The 21646-nt window shown below is 40.1% G+C and overlaps 1 protein-coding gene across 2 annotated transcripts in view; it reads left to right on the forward strand.

Annotated features, from left to right (window-relative positions):
• The window catches only part of LOC119777706 (copine-9-like), a 139341-nt gene that overhangs the window by 73250 nt on the left and 44445 nt on the right, over nucleotides 1–21646 (forward strand). The window contains exons 6-10 of one of the 2 annotated variants that reach the window (XM_038276703.1): nucleotides 222–224; nucleotides 1885–1961; nucleotides 13267–13330; nucleotides 16257–16360; nucleotides 16642–16746. In XM_038276703.1, coding sequence (XP_038132631.1) covers nucleotides 222–224; nucleotides 1885–1961; nucleotides 13267–13330; nucleotides 16257–16360; nucleotides 16642–16746 — 353 coding nt within the window. The remainder of the gene's footprint in view (nucleotides 1–221; nucleotides 225–1884; nucleotides 1962–13266; nucleotides 13331–16256; nucleotides 16361–16641; nucleotides 16747–21646) is intronic. The other variant, XM_038276708.1, reaches the window with a different exon arrangement.

Below are 21646 nucleotides of genomic sequence, written 5' to 3' on the forward strand. Positions count from 1 at the left end.
TAACAAAAAAAAAAAACATGATGGTTTATTGTGATGCATGACAACCACTTAGACATGAATAACTAAGGCTGGTAAAAGGTTTTAGTGCTAATTTCTCGTCCAAGAGGTGTTTTTATAAAGTATCCCTGTTTTTGAACTAAGGATAAATAAAGATGTTTGCTTTTGCTTCCTGTGTAACTTCTTTTCAATCTTCTCTCACTGCCTCCTGACCTGCTGAGCAGAAGGTAAGCAGATTAAATATAGTCTAAGTTTGAATTCAGAAATTTGCATGAACTTTAGCTCTAAAGTTCTTTTATGGAACTTTAGAGCTAAAGTGGATTGTTATTGTCTCAAACCATTTTTTTTTATAGTATAAATATTTCTATAAATGCATAAATGTTTTTGCAGAAACAACTGTTTCCTTTACTGTTGTTCTGGACATTTAAAAACCCGTGAACATCAAGTTCAGATTTAAATCAAAGTTGAAAAATTACATAACTGAAAGTGACATTTTGATAGCTTAATTTAAACATCAATGGAAAAGACTAACCCTTTGCTGACTTGGCTTCCATTTGGCAGACAAACTTGTAAACATTCCTGAATCTGAATGGAGCTAAATTTGTTTTAGGAAGACTTGAGAGAATACTGTACAATCTTTAACTTCTAAAACATCTGAATTAAATTCCTAACACTGGACCGGAAAGAAAATTGTCAAACTTTGGCAATAAGATGATCAGATAATATTTTTGGTAACATCCTTAATTTGGTATATAAAAGTCTTGACTTAATCATCAAACCAAGCTATTTGACGTGACCTGAAAGGTTAATGCCAGTGTTTAAAGGTGGGCTCTGACTTTCTCTCACTAAATGTCTGTGCCAGTCACTAAAACCGTGTTGTTGCATGACTTAGTATGAGGAAATGTATCTGCCATCCATGATTCTATTAAATTCAGAGGCCCACTGGGGTTCCAGGAGACAGAAGCAGACATAGAAAAAGAGGCAGCTTTGAGCCAGCTCCCATGTCAGAGGATGAAGAGAGCACATCCATTTAGTCACAGTCAGAGAAACAGGACTACACTGAAAAACAGGCCAAGCTCCAACATCTAGAAACAAAGGTGTTGATGGCAGCAGCACAGCTGATATTTCTGTCCAGGATGAAGAATGTTAGAGATTGAACGAACAGATTCTGCAGAGTGGGAGAATAGAGATAGAATGAAGCAGAATGATGAAAAAGGGGTCCCTATGTCCTCCAGCAGTCTATGCCTATAGCAGCAGAACTATAGAGACAGATCAGAATAACCTGAGCAACTCTAACTAGAAGCTTTATCAAAAAGGAAAGTTTTAAGCCTAGCCTTAAAAGTAGACAGGGTGTCTGCCTCACGGACTAACACTGGTAGTTGGTTCCACAGGAGAGGAGCCTGAGAACTAAAAGATCTGCCTCCCATTCTACTTTTAGAAATTCTAGGAACCAGCAATGATGCAGTAATGATGTGGGCATTGGGTTTGAAATAATGTTTTCTCTTTAGAGATATAACTCATGTAGTTTATCAGCATCAATAAAGTAAATACTGTGAAATGTTTTCTCACCAACCAAAAATGACTCAGAGGTTTAATATTTACATCAAAATTTCCCCCCTGGCAATTACATCAGTTAGATGAAATGAGCTGTAACCTCACGACACTCTACTGGTATATGCTGGGAGTGCTGGTTTTGTTAATCTCTCTAAGCTAAGCATATATATGTGATGATGTAACTCATTTGTCAACTCACCTTTACAGATTATAATCTTTATATTTGTTTTCCAGATAGTCATAAAAAAGCCAAAACCTTTTTTAAATGTATAAAAGGTGAAGGGTATTAGTTATGTGTGGCTAGAACGGTAACCTCTCTTTGCTCCTGTGCAGGACTTTCTGGGTCAGATATTTTGCACTCTCGGAGAGTTCATTGGTTCCCCTGGCAGCAGGCTGGAGAGGACGCTCTCGTAAGTACCCCATGCTCTGTTGGACCTTTTGTTTTATTCATGCTTCCATAAAAAAAAATCCAATAGAAATCTAATAAATGACTGACATTTAGATCTATCCTAATCTGATCTATCCTAATCTGAGGACTATGCCAAGCGAGGATAATCCTCCCTAGATTATCCTCTCTTGGCATCTTTCACACCCCTCTCGACTGTTTCCGGTCATATCTCTCTGACCAACTTAATCTTTCCCACCCTTCCCCTGTCACTTCTGGTGTCCCTCAAGGCTCAGTTCTTGGCCCCCTCCTTTTCATCCCCTTGGCAATATTTTACGCAAATTCAACATTCATTTTCATTGCGCTAATGACACCCAGCTCTATTTATCCAGTAAACCCACCTCTTCACTCACCCCATTGTCCCTTACTATTGAACTTCCTTGAACCAGACAGTAATAAAACCAAACTCCTCCTTGTTGCCACAAATCCACCCTGTCCAAGATCTCCTTGATCTTCCCCTTCCCTCAGGTCAAGAGTCTGGGTGTCCTCCTAGACTCCTCCCTACGAATCAGTCATGCATAGATAGTATTAGCCGGTGTGCTTACTTTCACCTACACAACATTAATCGCCCAGCGTATGCCTGACTGAAGGAACATCTGGTAAAAACGCAGGCATACATTGGATGAGTTATGGGTACGTTTAATATAAGTTATGAGCACACTGAAGTACGCTGAAACACATTGAAGCACGCTGAAACATGACGACATATGGCAAGTACATCGAGAAATTTTGCCAGTGTATACTCATCCGTGGGCCATAAGATCGAGGTTAAGTTATCTGATGGTTGACATACGTTTAGTGTCAGTTCCTCATCAGTCGTGGCGTCTAGCTTATCCTAAACCTCTGAGTAACTTCTGTATAACTTATCAAGAACTTCTCTCCAACGCATATCAACATATCTGACGTGTTCCAGACGACTTTCTAACTTCCAGCTACTGTATAATGGCGTATTGGCAGCGTTTTGGTATAAAGGGGGTTCACAGGAGGAAACCGTCAGTTCTCCTCCAGACTTCATCCCCATCATAGGGTGAGCCAGAAGGTGAGTGATGGATCCTCCCTGCGTTAACGCCCACCACCAACACACTTCCCAGCAGACATGACGCTCAATCTGCTGCCACCAAAAACTTTCTTTCTTTCTTTCTTTCTTTCTTTCTTTCTTTCTTTCTTTCTTTCTTTCTTTCTTTCTTTCTTTCTTTCTTTCTTTCTTTCTTTCTTTCTTTCTTTCTTTCTTTCTTTCTTTCTTTCTTTCTTTCTTTCTTTCTTTTTAGTTATTCTCTTTTTTTTGGGTAGATGGTGTCATCATATATCGCCTGAGTGGAGCAGCTTTAACTGATACAATGAAATGATGCTTGTGCATAATTTCATGGGCATTACGCTGCCGTGTGTTATTCTTTTTGTTGTCATTTTCTTCTGTGTGTCCATCTGAAAATCTTTGATGAAATCTGCATGTGTTGGATTTTAACATTTTCTTTATAGTAGGAAACACATGGACGGCTCCTCTGCTCTTTAGCAGTTCCTTCTTTTCTTCAAGCCATTATTAATTCAGACTGGTGTCGACATGGTGGGAAAAGAGGCCAGCTTGTGCTCAGGATTCGTACTTAAAGTGCTGCGTGCCAGAAGTTCTCAGAGGACATGATGGCATCAGCCTATCAGTACTGTAACTCATTTTCTCTGTGTCTCAGAGCTGTGGGTTGTGGCTCTGCAGATATCTGTTAGACTCAGAGCCTCTGTTTGATGCATTTCTGGAGAAGTCGAATCTTCAATAAAATTGTAACCAAATGTATTATAAAGTTATTTTAAGAATTACAGGTAAATAGAGGATATTCCAGCAGAGAAGATAAGAAGTTAGTGGTCCAACTGGTTTAATATTAACATCCCATGTGTAGAGGGATCCTTAATGTTTCTCCTGTTTACAGGTTTCTGTCAGTGGTCCGGATCCCTGTGATGTTTGTCACCTCATTCCACTACTGATTTTAGCTCAAATCGCAAAGCTTCACAAGGCATCATCTGACAGTAACATCCAAGCTGGCAGGATATGCCTTTGATGTGCCAGATAAATGTTGTTGGATGAGCGGAGCTTTGTTGTGATGTGTCCTTGTGTGATGCCTTCTGAGCAGAAAGCAACGATATGCACCAAGAGCTGAAAAATCTTGTATGTCTCCAATTAAGCTAGTACTCAATTTAGAGAATCTTTAATATGCACTAAATATTATAAGTAATTAATGTTTAGTAGAAATAATCTGAAGTTGTTTTGCACTTCACAGGCCTAAAATAAGTGCTGTTGAATTCAGATATATCTGTGACGATTTTCAATCATCCAGATCATGGTGAAGCTTGAAAAAGTTTCAGTTTATTAAACTGGACATGAAATTTTCTAGAAGATGTCTCTCCTCTCATCCAAGAGGCTTCAGGTTTAACTTGTGTTGGGGAGCACTGACAATAATAGTTTGTAGGTGGAACAAAGAATTAGGGCAAACACAAGATCCCTCCTACTGGGTTGGCCAAGGAGGTCACCTAGGGGTTTAATGGTTGTCAGGGGATCCTAATGGGTCATTAACTCAGTCACATTCAGTCACATTTCTCTTTGAAGTGGAAGTCGTTGGCCAATTCAGTGACAGAGACAGAGCAGTAATAATACCAAAATTGTTAAAAAAGGACCAAATAAAGATTTTCCATTTAATATAAAACAAAAAAACATTTTAATCTGTCAATCTGCTCTATCCAGAACGCCTTAAGTGGAAATATGTTAGTTTCAACTGGTTAAATTTCGTAAAATGTGTTCTTTAAGGAACCTTTGGCTATCCCATTAATCGATTGAGCTAAAGAATAATCAACAGAATAATGTATATATATATATATATATATATATATATATATATATATATACACTACGGTTCAAAAGTTTGGGGTCACATTGAAATGTCCTTATTTTTGAAGGAAAAGCACTGTACTTTTCAATGGAGATAACTTTAAACTAGTCTTAACTTTTAAGAAATACACTCTATCCATTGCTAATGTGCTAAATGACTATTCTAGCTGCAAATGTCTGGTTTTCGGTGCAATATCTACATAGGTGTATAGAGGCCCATTTCCAGCAACTATCACTCGAGTGTTCTAATGGTACAATGTGTTTGCTCATTGGCTCAGAAGGCTAATTGATGATTAGAAAACCCTTGTGCAATCATGTTCACACATCTGAAAACAGTTTAGCTCGTTACAGAAGCTACAAAACTGACCTTCCTTTTTTGTAGATTGAGTTTCTGGAGCATCACATTGATGAGGTCAATTAAACGCTCAAAATGGCCAGAAAAAGAGAACTTTCATCTGAAACTCGACAGTCTATTCTTGTTTGTTCTTAGAAATAAAGGCTATTCCATGCGAGAAATTGCTAAGAAATTGAAGATTTCCTACAATGGTGTGTACTACTCCCTTCAGAGGACAGCACAAACAGGCTCTAAGCAGAGTAGAAAAAGAAGTGGGAGGCCGCGTTGCCCAACTGAGCAAGAAGATAAGTACATTAGAGTCTCTAGTTTGAGAAACAGACGCCTAACAGGTCCCCAACTGGCATCTTCATTAAATAGTACCCGCAAAACATCAGTGTCAACATCTACAGTGAAGAGGCGGCTGCGGGATTCTGGGCTTCAGGGCAGAGAGGCAAAGAAAAAGCCATATCTGAGACTGGCCAATAAAAGAAAAAGATTAAGATGTGCAAAAGAACACAGACATTGGACAGAGGGAGACTGGAACAAAGTGCTTTGGATGGATGAACCCAAGTTTGAGGTGTTTGGATCACAAAGAAGAACGTTTGTGAGACGCAGAACAAATGAAAAGATGCTGAAAGAATGCCTGACGCCATCTGTTAAGCATGGTGGAGGTAATGTGATGCTCTGGGGTTGCTTTGGTGTTGGTAAGGTGGGAGATTTGTACAGGGTAAAAGGGATTCTGAATAAGGAAGGCTATCACTCCATTTTGCAACGCCATGCCATACCCAGTGGACAGCGCTTGATTGGAGCCAATTTCATCCTACAACAGGACAATGACCCTAAACACACCTCCAAATTGTGCAGGAACTATTTAGAGCAGAAGCAGGCAGCTGATATTCTATGGGTAATGGAGTGGCCAGCGCAGTCACCAGATCTGAACCCCATTGAGCTGCTGTGGGAGCAGCGTGACCGTATGGGACGCTAGAAGTTCCCATCCAACCAATCCAACTTGTGGGAGCTTCTTCTGGAAGCGTGGGGTGCAATTTCTCCAGATTACCTCAACAAATTAACAGCAAGAATGCCAAAGGTCTGCAATGCTGTTATTGCTGCAAATGGAGGATTATTTGATGAAAGCAAAGTTTGATGTAAAAAAAAAATCTTATTTCAAATACAAATCATTATTTCTAACCTTGTCAATGTCTTGACTCTATTTTCTATTCATTTCACAACGTATGGTGGTGAATAAGTGCGACTTTTCAGGAAAACACACATTGTTTTGGTGACCCCAAACCTTTGAAACGTCGTGTGTATGTATACATACATATATATATATATATATATATATATATATATATATATATATATATATATATATATATATATATATATATATATATATATATATATATATGTATGTATATATATATATATATATATATATAAAAATATATATGTAACCCTAACCACCAAGGCTAAATGCTAAGGATGTCTGAGAGCAAGTATAGCCAGATGCCCATACCTGAGGCACTGGAAACAGCCAAACAAAGACTCCAAGCCTCAACCAGCCGCCTAAAGAGATAAACAAGAGACAATGAAGCCAGACGGGTAAACGTCTGTTCACAACTCAACCAGCGAAAGTGTACGCTTAGTGGCAGGGGGACAATAGTAGAACAACCCTACCGAACACGGAACGGTACTGGAAAGACATATGGAGGAAGGAGGCAGCACAAAACAGGGAGGCACAGTGGCTGGTAGCTCTGAGAGAGGACCACAGCAACCTCCCTGAACAGGATCCAGTCACCATCACAGTGGCAGACATCCAAGAAAGAGTCTCAGGCATGATCAACTAGAGAGCACCAGGCCCCGACATGATACAAACCTACTGGCTTAAGAAACTCACGGCTCTCCACAAACGATTGGCAGCACAAATGACCCAGCTGCTGAGAGATGGGAACAACCTTGAGTAGCTAACCGAAGGGTGCACAATCCTGATCCTGAAGGACTCCTCAAAGGGTACAGTACCATCCAACTATCGCCCCATAACCTGCCTCTCCACAACATGGAAGCTCAGGTCCTGGATCATAGCAGCTAAGATAAGCGGGAACATGGATCAATACATGAGCACAGCTCAGAAGGGAATTGTCAAAAATACCAGAGCTGCCAAACACCAACTCATGGTAGATGGAACAGTTGCTTAAGACTGCGGAACCCGAAACACTAACCTAAGCACTGCCTGGACTGATTACAATAAAGCCTACGACACTTGGATCATTGTATTGCTATGTCACTGTGGTAGAAAGGTGGGATAATGTAATTTGCTGTTGTGACTTTAATGCACATAGTACTTTATGGGGATGGATAGTGATATTAATGGAGAAATGACAGAGGAGGTTTTGGATGATAACAAATTAGTATGTTGAAATGATGAGTTAGGGACAATGGTTAATGTGGCAGAAGGAACAAAGTCAGTATTTGATCTGACATTAGTATCACAGAATTTAGCAGGAATAATCAATTGGAAGTGGTTAAGACAGCACTGTTGGCGGTGATCATTTTCCAGTTTTGGAAGAGATTGCAATTCATAGCTGTAAAGATTTGCAGGAAAGAAATGTGGGTGTGTGGGAATTAAAGCAGACAGACTGGGCTGTTTTCTGTCATTGCAGATGAAAAGTTATAATAAGTTAAATTAGTTTAGGGGGTTAACAAGCTCAATGCAGATATAGGTAAAGCAATCCTAGCTGCTGCTCGGGTAACAATCCAAGGAGTAAGGGTACTATAAGGAGAAATATTGTTCCATGGTGGACTAAGAAGTAGGAATAAGGCATTTAGAGTGTTAAAGAGGACTCTGAATTTTTAGAATCGAATTGCTTATAAACAACTTCAGGGTGTTGTTTGAAGAATAATTAAACAAGCAAAGAAAGTATATTGGAATAGATATTGTGAGTCAATTGGACGAACTACACCATTATGTAAAGTATGGAGTACACATAAAAAAAAATAGTGGGAATAGGAGAGATGTTGGATACCCAGTATTAAGAGATGGAGAAGTATTAATAACATAAAATGTAGATAAAGCAGGGCTCTTAGTCAGAACCCTAAAGTGCACAATAAAGCTAAGTGAGCCAGAGAGGTATTACAATACAGAATAGAGCATATAATGTCCAAAGCAGTGAAGATGGTAGGAACAATTTAATAAATGTGTCTTTTTCTATGATTGAATTGAATAAAGAAATAAAGAGTCAATACCAGGGAGAGATCGGATAACATATGGCATGTTAAAAAGACTGAGTATGAGGGGTAAGAAAATGATTCCTTAGCTTTATAATAGAGTATGGGATACAGGTGGGCAGCCAGATGTTTTGAAAGAGTCAACTGTTGTTCCTATATTTACATATTTACACCTGAAGATGTTTTAAAACCGATAGGAGAACTTTATATTTTCAGATAGTTATTATAAGTAGGGTTATTATAAGTAGTTTTGCTGATTTATGGTTGTGATTTATGAGCATATATACTTTCAGAATTAGGTATTCTTTCTCTCTTACTTTTTTCAGACAACCTGGCTGCGAGTCTAATAACCAAACACAAACACACGCACCCACACGGCACCAATTCAAAGGCTGGTGTGAATTAATACAGCTGATATTACAATCCTTCTAGATTACGCGACCCAAGAGAGGAAAACATTAGGGATGCACGATATAATGGGCCCCCTATCGGTATCGGCCTTAAAACTGAATATCGGACATCGGCCACCCCACCGATATTTAACCCGATATTTGATCAGCTTTCTAATGTCTAAAAAAAAAATACTACTATTTGTTCCTCAAAAACTTCTTTTTTACAGACTTAAAAACTTCTAAAGACGAGGGAAAAAATATTGATCCATTAAAATATCCCAATATCTTCCTATGCTGATATATTGCCATTTAAAAACACCATATCAATCTCTTTTACTAATGAAATATTGCTATATGTCATCGTTATGCTACGAAATCCCCCGAAAATTCACCAAATGTTGCCATATTTTTATATGTTGATATATTGACGCGGTATCGATCTATTTTACTAACAAAATCTCACAAGAATTTGCAAAATATCACGAGAGTTTGTAACAGAACGATGAAATTTCACCAGATTTTGAAAGTAAAATAGATCGATACCGCGGTTTTAAAAATCAATTTGATATCAGGATATGAAAATATATTTGAGTTTATTATTTTTCAAAGTGTCAGAAATGGATAACAAAACTGCTATTTTCAATGACTACTTATTTTTGTCCAGCTTTAACATCGGTATCGGTTATCGGCTACATGAGTTTTAAAATATCGGCATATCGGATATCGGCCAAAATCACAATATCGTGCATCTCTAGAAAAAATGCCTAATTTACAGCAGCAGACTCCCTCACCAACTGTTGTCTTTTGCAGAGCGATGTTTATCTACATTACCTTTCACAGACCTGATTCAGTGGCGCATGTAAGGTTAGGAAGCTGAGGCATTTCTTGCAAGAAATAAGGTTCAAATTTATTTAACATCCTCGGATGGAGAGATAGGGCTCTTTAACTGCAGCAAGCTCAGTACATACATTTATACCATACAAATATATAGGTTTATATACCTTTCGCTGGCAAGATGGATTTTCTCAAAACAGCAGTCCTCCCCTTCATGCCATGAAGGAGGCTGTGTAACTCATTCTTATCTTTCATGACCTTCGTTTGGAGCCTGTGAGGCTAAGAACAGACATATCTCAACATTTCTTACTCCACACTAATCAGATGTTGGTAAAGTGTCTAAATTCAGGGAAGCACTGCTTGGTCCTAGTGCTAACCCTAACCCTGCTGTCTGTGTTCTGTAGCGTAAGAGTTTTATTTGGACATTAAAAAGTGTAGGGGACCAAAATGGACTTTTGAAAAGTCCAAATTACCTCCATATACGTGTTATGGTTCTCCCCTTTTGGACTTTGAGTGCTCAGTTATCTAAGTCATTCTGTTTTGTTGATCTTTGGTTGAGTTTCCATTTTGTGTTATATTTAAGCAGATTTTAGTTACTCTCTGTTGTCACTTTGTGCCCTTCTCGTCTTCCCTAGCTCCCTTCTGGTCTCTTCCATCCACAGCTGCTTCACATCAGCTGATTAGCCCAGTCTTTGTTCTGGATCCCATATATACTCTCCTGCAGCTCTTCAGTGCTGGTTCCTTGTTGTTACTTGGCTCTCCATGTGTGCTTTCTCCTGATGTCTCCTGTTTTTTGGGGGGTTTGATTCATGTATTTTGTTTCTGTTGTCCTTTTTATTTTATTAAACCTGCAAGAACTCATTTCTGCTTACCTCATCTCTGCATTTGGGTCCTCAACCAACCTCCACACCACCTGCACAAATCCGGCTGCTAATGTCAGCATTTTGTTTTCTGTCTTTATGTTAAATTTAGATAAACAAAACAGTATTTATACCAAGATAACTACTTATGAGGCAACTTTATGCTTGCTTTTAACATAAAACCGAGAAGCGTGTTGTTTGAGGCCGAGCTAGAGCTCAGATTGAGGTGGGACCATTAGCCCTGTGCCGTGTCCTGTAAGGGTTTAAAGGAATAGTACACCCAAAACATGATTAGCCTTCATTTTCTACTCACCCCTATGCTGAACAACACTCTGGAGTACTTTTTTGATATCTCAAATGCATCTGGAGATCTGGGAGGCTTCTTGCTGTCTGCTGACATTCAAATAATGGAGGTCTATGGCGCCCGAGACAGATAGGTCCATAAAAGTCCACAAAAAACGTGTCAATATTCCTCCATACTGCTCGTCCAATGTATTCCAAGTGTCCTGAGTGGGTAGCGTCCAGAATTTACTCGAAACGAAGTCATTTAGAATGTTTTTAGAGCATAAACAGTGGTGTATAGGATTTCCTGAAAGCGCGTTCACGAGTCTACAGAAACCGCGGCAGACCAAACCAGATGAAAGTGCGCATTCAGCGTCTGCTCTGCCGATAATGCAAGCGTAGAAGAAGAAATGTGCTGTTTACCTGTGCAAAGAAAGAAACAACGAAAGAAAAATGTCTGAGGACTTCAGTGTTGAGGAAGAGCATGAATTCTTTGCCGAGCTGAATGCTCACTTTCATCTGGTTTGGTCTGCCGCGGTTTCTGTAGCGTCGTGAACGCGCTTTCAGGAAATCCTATACACTACTGTTTATGCTCTAAAAACATTCTAAATGACTTCGTTTCGAGTAAATTATGGACGCTACCCACTCAGGACACTTGGAATACATTGGACGAGCAGTATGGAGGAATATTGACACGTTTTTTGTGGACTTTTATGGACCTTTCTGCCTCGGGCGCCATAGACCTCCATTATTTGAATGTCAGCAGACAGCAAGAAGCCTCCCAGATCTCCAGATGCATTTGAGATATCAAAAAAGTACTCCAGAGTGTTGTTCAGCATGGGGGTGAGTAGAAAATGAAGGCTAATCATGTTTTGGGTGTACTATTCCTTTAATGGATAGACGGAGCTGGCCTTGGTTCTGAAAGATTTTCTCTTTTTTAAGTGATGTTGTTTTAATGAAGAGTATTATCAATAAGCAACATTCAGTAATGTGTAAAATGAAATAAATTTGGGATTTTGCCTCAGTGGAATTGCATAATCCTCCGTGTGCATCATAGCTTAATAAACAGCAGAAGGGATTTACACGAGAGGTTGATGAGAAAAAATAACCCTTCTTCTGTGGGAAACCCCACTAGACACACACTCAGGTTTGTATCTGTAAGCTTACATTCATTTTATTTGCTTCATTTATTGCTAACCCCAACATTTCCCTTAATGGTTATCAACATTTTCCATTAGCTAAAGTTCATTCGCTGCATACCAAGCCCTGTTGGTCCTCAGAAGGTCAGTAAATAAACCACGAAAAACGCTCAAGAAGAAGTATACGCATATACCCACAGACACTGAGTGGTGCTTTACTCCTCCAAGAGAAAATATCTCACGATTGTCTTCTGTGTTTTTAGTGAAAAGTAATTTAGCTTTATACAAATGCTCATGCATCTCTGTTAGTATCCTTTGGTAAAGCTGGAAGGTCAGGAGAGATTGATTAAAAACCAAAACTGCTTTGAAAAGAAATGGGATGAGTGGAATTAATTTCCCTTCAAGTCAATGTGTCTCAGCAGACCTTGGGTTTACGTGACCATGTTCACAGAACAGTAGGAAAAAAGTAGCAGACACAGACCCCAGTCTGTCAGGGAGATTAGTTTACCTTTCAGCATACTGCATGCCATGCATGCACTGGAATATCTTTACATCTCTGAGTGGATCCCAGATGTTTACAGCAGCAGCTTCATATTTCAGCTAGCATTTTAATCAAAGCGTGCATGGTGTCGCTCTCTAGCAGCGGCGTGGCTTCAAGTGGATGGAACGAATTGCTGTGTCGTGCTGTGGGGTGGAGAGCTACTTAACAACCACAGGGAATTATGAAGAGGATGAGAACAATTTACACCACTCTCTATCCTCACTTGGAAACTTTTAATTATGTTGTTGTTCTCTATCAGCCCTTTACAGGAAAAACTGGGGTATTGGAGTATATAGGGGTAAATAGGCCCATTTTATAGTCTGGAGACCCTGATGGGATACTCCATTCTGAGTCACTGGTTCACATTAAAGACAGAAACTCAAGCCAGCTCAGCTTGATCAGCTGGGAATCTGGGTCATTACGTTTCTTAGAACCTCCACTCTTTTTTGCTTTCTACTCACACTTTCAAAATGACGGCTCCTTCACTGCAGCGCTGACTGATTATCACTGCCCATGGTGGAAAAAAGAAGCATCATTGCATGTGAGAAACCCCTAGAGGGGATAACTCCCCTCTTTGTCCACTTTCCCACCATTTCTCTGCAGTGAAGCTGCCATTAAAGCTAAAAGAATCAGGGCTTTAAGCTTTGGATTTTTTTATTTTTTATTATTTTCACTCTTAACTGTTTTGAGGCTTAACTTCATATAAGATCAACAACAAATATCTTGATGAAAAAGTTAATGCTTTGGTTTTTTTGTGCTTTTTTTTTTTCTTTGCTCTTTGTCGCTGACAGAGGAATCCCTGGTAAGAAGTGTGGAACCATCATCTTCACAGCCGAAGAGCTCAGCAACTGCCGGGTTAGTATTTAACCATAAACCTCATCTTTTTACTGATAAAATAAAAAAAACAAATCAAACATTGTTTCAAAGAGTAAAGAATCTTAGTCATATTATTATTATTATTCAATTATTATTGTATTTCATGATATTTACATTCTAGATTCAATTTTTGAATTTGCCAAGTGAAACACATTGCCACAGACATTAATTCACTTCAATTTAGTCCATTTATATAGTGCTGTTGTGATATTTTACTATTAGATTATGAATACACAATTAACTATGACTAGAAATTGTAGTTAATTGATAAATCATCCAAATTGAAGGGTAAAACCAATTGAATGTTCTTAGTTGAACTGTAATCCGCTTACTCACCTGGATTCTTGGCCTCTCACATTCCGGGTGGCTTCTGGACCAGCTGTTAAAATCCAGCTATTCCCACCAATTTACTGACTTAGGCTAGATTATCAGCTCAGCTATTAATTGCCAACCAAAGAAATCTTGTCTTTATTTATTCAAAAGTGGCCAAAAGGAGGGCGAATCATGCCTGAGTGAAGGCTGGTTTCAACCCAGAAACCAGGTCATCTGCATGTTTGTCGCACTTTACACAGATGTGCCCCGCCCCCTTCCGCAGACATTCTGGTGCACCTCTCCCAAATTGTAGGTGACTGCAGACAGGAGGCCTCTGATTGGGCGAATCTACATCCTGTTTGAGACCTTACTGGCTTGTTTTGTTTTTATGACCATTATTTCGGGAAAATCACTGATCAAGATGGACCAGCTAGAAGAGCGAGGTGTGCAAGAACGCTGGGACCTTTTTTCCACCTGGATCCCTGCTCTTTTTGGCCCTCATGTCCCTCAGTTGTTGCACAAACTTGCCCCTGTCATGTTGGCTTTAAGGGATCTAACCCACATGCAGAACACTCAGAGGCAGGGAAAAAGTTCACAAGTTTATTGAAGACAATTCACAATAAAGAACTATGATTTCTGGGAATAACCGGGTCCGGGTCTGGTCATGACTGGTTTTCACTGCAGAGAGGGACAGATTGGTTAGCAGTCTTTCAGTGAACTTGCAGGTTGGGTATTTGCAGGTCTATACCTGATCAGAGATGAGCAGAGCGGTAGAAGGGGGGAACCGGGAGGGTCCAGAGGCTGAAGGCAGGCAGAGGGCTAGGCAGAGGCAGGGCAGAGCAGATAATCTTACTGAGCAGGATCAGAGCTTCTCTCTCAGTTCTTGCTGAGAGCGGGCAGGCAGGTTTCAGACTGAGTTGGATTTCCAGGGGTTCTACTGAGAACAGACAGCTTGGTCTCACGTTTGAGAAACCCTTCCAGGTCTTCAGGTAGAAGCAGAGAGGACAAAAAGCAGGTTAGGTTCAGGTTCAGGCTTCAAGGGAGTCAGAGATACAGACAGGCAGGTTGGCTCAGGTTCGCTAACCATAACTGGCAAACACTCTGGCGTCGGATTGTAGCTCTGCCCCTCCTTAAATGCTGGTCTCCTGATGAGTTAATGAGCCGCAGGTGTGGTGGTCAGCTTCAGCTCCAGGAGACCTAGAATGCCCTCTGCTGGAGAAAGGTGGACAGACCTCCAGATCCCAACAGCCCCCACTTCCTCACCGCCTTTGCCGTATCTAGACCTACAGCTAGTTCCTGATTGTCCTTCTTGCGTTGTGGCGTGGAATAACATAGCGCAGACCACGCTTCAATATTGGGCATAAATCAGAAATATCTGCGACACGCTGCTGCGGGAGGATAACCAGGCCAGCATATGCCAGCGTATTGCCATACGTTGTAGGGCAGTTATCTGATGGTCGACATCCGTTCAGTGTCAGTTCCTCAACAGTCATGGCTTATAGCTTATCCAAAATCTCTGAGTAACTTGTGCATAACTTCATCGCTGCCCCCTTCAGGACAACTGGCTTGTGCATCATTTCATGGGCATTACGCTGCCATGCTTTATGCAGCAGGTAGGCTGTCTTTGGATAGACGTTCTGGACTTGAATACTCTATACGCCCAGAATAGAAAAAATCCGTAGGAACTTCAGCGTATGCCAGCAGTTTAAGAAATTCTGGGACGTCAGGCAGACACTGGATAACTCTGTGTGACAGGGAACAATCAGATCTCTGATATCAGATGGAGCTTGGCCATTTAAGGCTTTATATGTGAGAAGGAGGATTTTAAATTCTATTCTTGATTTAACAGGAAGCCAATGAAGAGAAGCCAGGATAGGAGAGATATGATCTCTCTTTTTCATTTTCATTAGAACTCTGGCTGCAGCATTTTGGATCAGCTGAAGGCTTTTAACTACAGTTTGTGGACTTCCTGATAGTAAAGAATTACAATAGTCCAGCCTTGAAGTAACAAATGCATGGACTAGTTTCTCTGCATCACCCCTGGACAGGAGATTGCTCATTTTTGCAATATTCCTCAGATGAAAGAAGGAAATTCTAGAAACCTCTTTGATCTGGGATTTAAATGACAGGTACTGATCAAAAACAACACCAAGATTTTTTACTTTATTATCTGAAATCAGTTTAATCCCATCCAAATGAAGTGACTGGCTAATCAGCTTCTTTTTCAAAGACTCTGGTCCAAAGACTATAACTTCTGTTTTGTCTGCATTCAGAAGCTGAAAGTTAAGAGTCATCCAGGTTTTTATGTCTTCATGACTTTCTTAGAAAGGGTGAAGCCTGTAAATGCCTATAACAAAGAGCAGACCCTAAAGCTCATTGAATTAAATGGCTTTGAAAAAAACTACATTTTGTCAACCATTGACTGCATGTAAACCAAATGTTTCTGCTGCTTCAGTCGCATCCGGTGGGAACTTAGCATAGTTATTTAATTAGTTATAACAGTTTTCTGATATAAATACAAAGTCTGAACAGTATAAACACTAAAGTGTGCCACAGATTGCATAGGTTCTAAAAACAAGCATTGTTGTTTAAGGACATAGCCACCATGCAGTTCTGTGCCAACAAGCTGGATAAAAAGGATTTCTTTGGCAAATCGGATCCTTTCCTCGTCTTCTACCGGAGCAATGAAGATGGAACGTAAGTTTGTTTTTAGTTGCAATCCACCTATTAGGCGTTCAGCCAATATTTCTGACTTGTATCTAGGTTAGAGGTGTTTTCCGTCTTGTTACTTAAAGCAATTGAAGATCTGCCAGTAGATCTATGGCCAACAGCAGACTTAGACAGTGTGCTGGTGGTAGTAGGTTTCCACAGTTATATTAAAGAAGGTCTAAAATCTATTGTTTGCTTTGTGTATCTTTGACTCGTCTCTTTGCTTAAAATCAATTCATTTTCTGATTATGTTTATTATGTGTTACCAGGTTTACCATCTGCCACAAAACAGAGGTGATCAAGAATAATCTCAACCCTGTGTGGCAGCCATTCATCATTCCGGTTCGAGCGCTCTGTAACGGTGACTACGACAGGTGAGAACAAAGTTGTATTTGAAACATTTCCTATGAATCTGCCACGTTATATAATGAACATCCACACAGGAGCTGTGAACCATTAGCTGACCGTAGGAAGACATCTGAGGTTGTTGGTTCAATTTCAGTTTTTCACTGAAGCTGTGTTAGATCAGAACATTTTATTATCTGTCGATTTCATTGATTTGTTTCCATGTTTAAACTATGAATTTGTGCTCTTTAATTACAGAAATAAAAGACCACTGAAAAGCAGTTTTTTAAACTGGGTTTAAATTAATAGTTTTGATACCATTAGTTCACTTAAACTCTCACCCAGTCCTTTAACTACCACGGCGGATCAACATTAAAATAATATACGAATCACAAGAGAGTGTAACGATCAGCACAGAGGAGCCAGGATACAGCCGGAGACAATGCAAAGTACACTGATTGCCAGTTTTGTAAGATTTGGACCGCTTTCTTTAAGTACGTAGGTAAAAGACTTACGACTATTATGATGAAAGGGATGGCGAAGAAAAACATTGGCTAGCGAATGTTTTTGGACCATGAATGTTTCTTTTTGCCTAACGGATGTGTGCGTGCTTTATGTCTATAAGTATATGTACAAACAGATAGTTAGAGGTAATATTTAATGTGGCTTTGTTGTTCTGTTTGTTGTTTGTGTTGACTTTTTAATTTAATCAAGATATGATTTGAACAACAAATAAATAAAGCTAAAGGAAACAAAACAAATTACAACAAAATACGGATTAACCAAGAGAAAAGTAGAGGATAAGAGAAGGGACTGGAGATAACTGAAGTCATTGAAAACCTCACCTAAGGATAGGAGAATGAATAAATAACTAAAACTAGACCAAGAAATAAATAATAGCAAAAAGCTGATAAGAGAAAAAAAGGAAGCGTAAAACTAAGAATTCAAAAACAATATAAATCTTGATATTACAGAGTAAAATAACATAAAGCATAAGTGAAAACCCAAAATGAAAACTTAAACAGAACCAAGAAGTCAAGTATGGCAGATAAAAATGACTAACGCCTTTGATTTTTCTCATCATTGCTAAAGTTGCATGTTCACTGTCTGATTGAGCTTATGTCACTAAAATGACAGAAAACAGTGTACCTTAAAAGTTGTTCTTTTCTAAGAAATGTGCACACAAAAAACGTACAAATTATGTTATTAATCACAACTATGGGACTCCATACACATCCATCGCGAACAATTTCAAAGGAACTTTAATGGGTAAAAAAGAGGAAAAACAATTAGAAACAAAATCACAGATTATATCACTAACTGTAGTTATCCACTTCATCAGTAGGTGGTGACATGTTCACACGAAGCTTCATGAATTGTGTGGTTTGTTGAAGCATTTTCCCCAAATGGTTCAAAAACTCATGAGGCTTCATCTGGTGCAGAAATTCTGGGCGGATCCTTTTTAAAGACTGACGCAACATGCACACATTTCAAAGTCCAGGAACCCCGATCTCTGAGGTATATAATAGGGCGACAGTGGCGTGTAGGGCGACAGTGGCGTTGGATGTGGGAGTTTGCCCTGTAATCGAAGGGTTGACGGTTTAAGCCCCGACTCCGACTTTCATTGTCGTTGTGTCCTTGGGCAAGACACTTCACCTGCATTGTCTACTGATGGTGGTCAGAGGGCCCGGTGGCGCCAGTGTACGGCAGCCTCGCTTCTGTCAGTGAGCCCCAGGGCAGCTGTGGCTACAATGTAGCTTGCCACCATCAGTGTGCGTGAATGGGTGAATGAATGTAGTGTAAAGCGCTTTGGTCAAGTCTCCTGACTTGAATAAAGGCGCTATATAAGTACAGGACATTTACCATTTATAATGGTTCCTGTATTTAGGGAACCTTCTGGTTAGACCTAAACTGCATTTTGTTACCTTGTACCTGTACCTGTGTGATGACAATAAAGTTGAATCTAATCTAATCTATTTCAGCTTTGAAGCTATGGACTCACATCCAAACAGAGAGAAAGCCCTTCTCAGCGATTATATTGACTTTATGATTAAAAGAAAAACCAGAAAGAATTACTGACTGTGGGAAAAAAGATAAAAAATCTATGAATCCTTATTTAAAAAAAGCATCTCATCACATGGTGGAGCTTAATGAGGAATTACTCAGCAATATCTACAGGCTTCAGCAGTCTGATGCTTTTCTTGTGCCTGATCTCAGCTCAAATGTGCAACCGACTGGGGATAAGGTTGTTGTTTTGAGGGGTAACTTGTGTAATTAATCAGTCACTGCATAACTGCTATCTAGCTTTGGGAAAGTGAAAACTCTTGAGTATGCAGGAATTTATACCTGAACTTACTCCAAGTTCTGACTCATCCCACTTTACCTGTACGATGGTCCAATTCAATTCAATTCAGTTTATTTATATAGCACCATTTCACAACACGTCATCTCAGGGCACTTCACAGTTCACCAGATCATACAGTCAAATTGATTCAAAGTTTTCTATCTACGAAAAAAACTGTTGATTGCATCGACTCATTGACTGGAAGGCAATCCCTCACAATACGCATGCTTGTAGTGACAGTGGAGAGGAAAAACTCCCTTTTAACAGGAAGAAACCTCCAGCAGAACCAGGCTCAGTGTGCGCGGCCATGTGCTGAGGTCCACTGGGGTTCAAGGAGACAGAAGCAGCGATACAAAACGAAATCCAAAAAGGTGGCCCTGTCCAGGAAATACGCAGCCCGGCAGACGAGCTCCGAGCCAGCTTCCATGTCAGAGGATGAAGAGAATACATTCAGCCAGTCACAATCAGAGAAACAGGACTACACTGATAAACAGACTGATCTCCAACATCTATAAATAAAAGTGTTGATGGCAGCAGCACAACTGATATTTCTCTCCAGGATGGAGTCACAGCCAAACAGGAACAGACAAGATAAAGCTACTGTGAGAAAAGGCAGATAGAGCATACATTTAGAACTTGAGCTAACAGATTCGGAAAATTGGGAGAATAGAGATAGAATGAAGCAGAATGATGAAAAAGGGGTCCCTATGTCCTCCAGAAGTCTAAGCCTATAGCAGCAAAACTATAGAGATAGCTCAGGATAACCTGAGCCACTCTAACTAGAAGCTTTTTAGACTATAACTTCTGTTTTGTGTGCATTCAGGAGCAGAAAGTTAAGAGACATCCAGGTTTTTATGTCTTCAGACATGCCTGTAATCTATGTAATGGTTTAGCATCAGCTGGATTTATAGACAGATACAGCTGGGTATCATCAGCATAACAGTGGAAATGAATCCCATGCTGTCTAATAACTCTACCTGTTGTGGTTCCAGTTTGTGGGGTTAGTTTATGTTCTTTTTCAGTTCCACTGTTCTTCCACCAGATGGTGCCATTGGGTTACTTCTGTCTTGGGGGGCTTGCCTATACTTCTCAATTACCCACACATGCAACAAATCTCTCATCACCTCTGAGGAGTATATGAACAGCTAACTGCCATCACCTTTTCGCTTAGAGTGGTGGTTCTTCAAGGGACTCCACCTCCAGATGAAGCTTGTGCGCCAGGTTCACATCTATAAAGTCAGCATCAGCCCCAGAATCAATGAAAACAGGAAACCGCAGTTGAGAGAACTCAGGAAATTGGACGGTGCTCTGATTGTGAGGAGGTTTCCTGGACCTTAGATTAGACTCAGTAAAGACCCCCTCGGCTTTACTGAGTCTGTCCTTTTAACGGACAGCCAAAGGCAATTACTCTCACCACAGTAGAAACACAGGCGGTCTCTGAACCTTTTCTCCCTTTCTTCAGCAGAAAGTCTGGTCCTACCCAACTGCATGGGTTCCTTAGGCAACGCAGCAGGAGATGCAGAGGCTTGGTTCATATTGCATGGACTGACCTGGACAGTGGGGACCCTTCTTTGATAGAAAGTAGACCTGTTTCTTCTTATTTCACGAAGGCGTTGATCAATCCGAAAAGCCAACTGTTCCAGACCTTTGAGGGTCTTGGTAGGATCACAGGTAGCAATCTCATCCTTAATATCACCTGACAGACCCTGATAAAGAAAAAAATCAAATAAAGCCTCCTTATTCCAAAGACAACTGGACCTCAAGGCATGAAAATTGATGATGTAGTCGGTCACTGGGCGAGAACCCTGTTTGAGAGAAAAAGAAGTCTCCTTGCAGCCTCCCTCTCTGGACGAACAGGATCAAAAACTGTAATCAGAAGAATAAAAAAATGAGTCACAGCTGTGGGAATATTTCTCCCATTCACATGTGCCCCACTGCTTTACCTTCCCCGATAAAAGTGAGATGGCATAGGCCACCTCACGGGAAGGCTGAAGGCTAAAAATTAGAGAACACTGGATCAAAAAAGGTATGCACTGTTCAGGATTCCCATTAAAACGCTATGGAGGGGGAATCTTAGGTTCACAAAAAGCACTTGCTTTGGGTGTGACAGGAAGAGGGACAGGGTGAGTGACCGGAGGCTCAACCACAGCTGAGAAGTCTGCAGATTAGAAAGTCCTTGTAATATCTCCTGAACACATCCCTCTAGGCCAGAAATTGAACTTTCTACCTTTAGACACCAATCCTGATTTGGCTGTGGGTTCATATTGGCGAGATCGTACTGTCACGATTTCAGAAGAGGCCAGACCCCAACACACAGCCAAAAAGAAGATCGAGTAAAAAGATTTATTGTCCAGAGACAAACCAATCTTAGATAGAGGAGTACTAATGATCTTATTTTTTATTAAGATTAATCTTATTTATAAAGAATCCCATAAAATTATTACTGCTAAGAGCAGGTGGAATGGACAGTTCAACAGAGCTATGGCTCTGGGTGAGTTTGGCCACTGGATTGAAAATATATCTAAGATTATTCTTATTCTCCTCTATTATTGAGGAGAAATATGCTGCTCTTGCTTTACAAAGGG

Source organism: Cyprinodon tularosa, unplaced genomic scaffold (assembly GCF_016077235.1).
Source record: "Cyprinodon tularosa strain WSP-4 unplaced genomic scaffold, ASM1607723v1 ctg1006, whole genome shotgun sequence".
NCBI classification, from domain to species: Eukaryota; Metazoa; Chordata; class Actinopteri; order Cyprinodontiformes; family Cyprinodontidae; genus Cyprinodon; species Cyprinodon tularosa.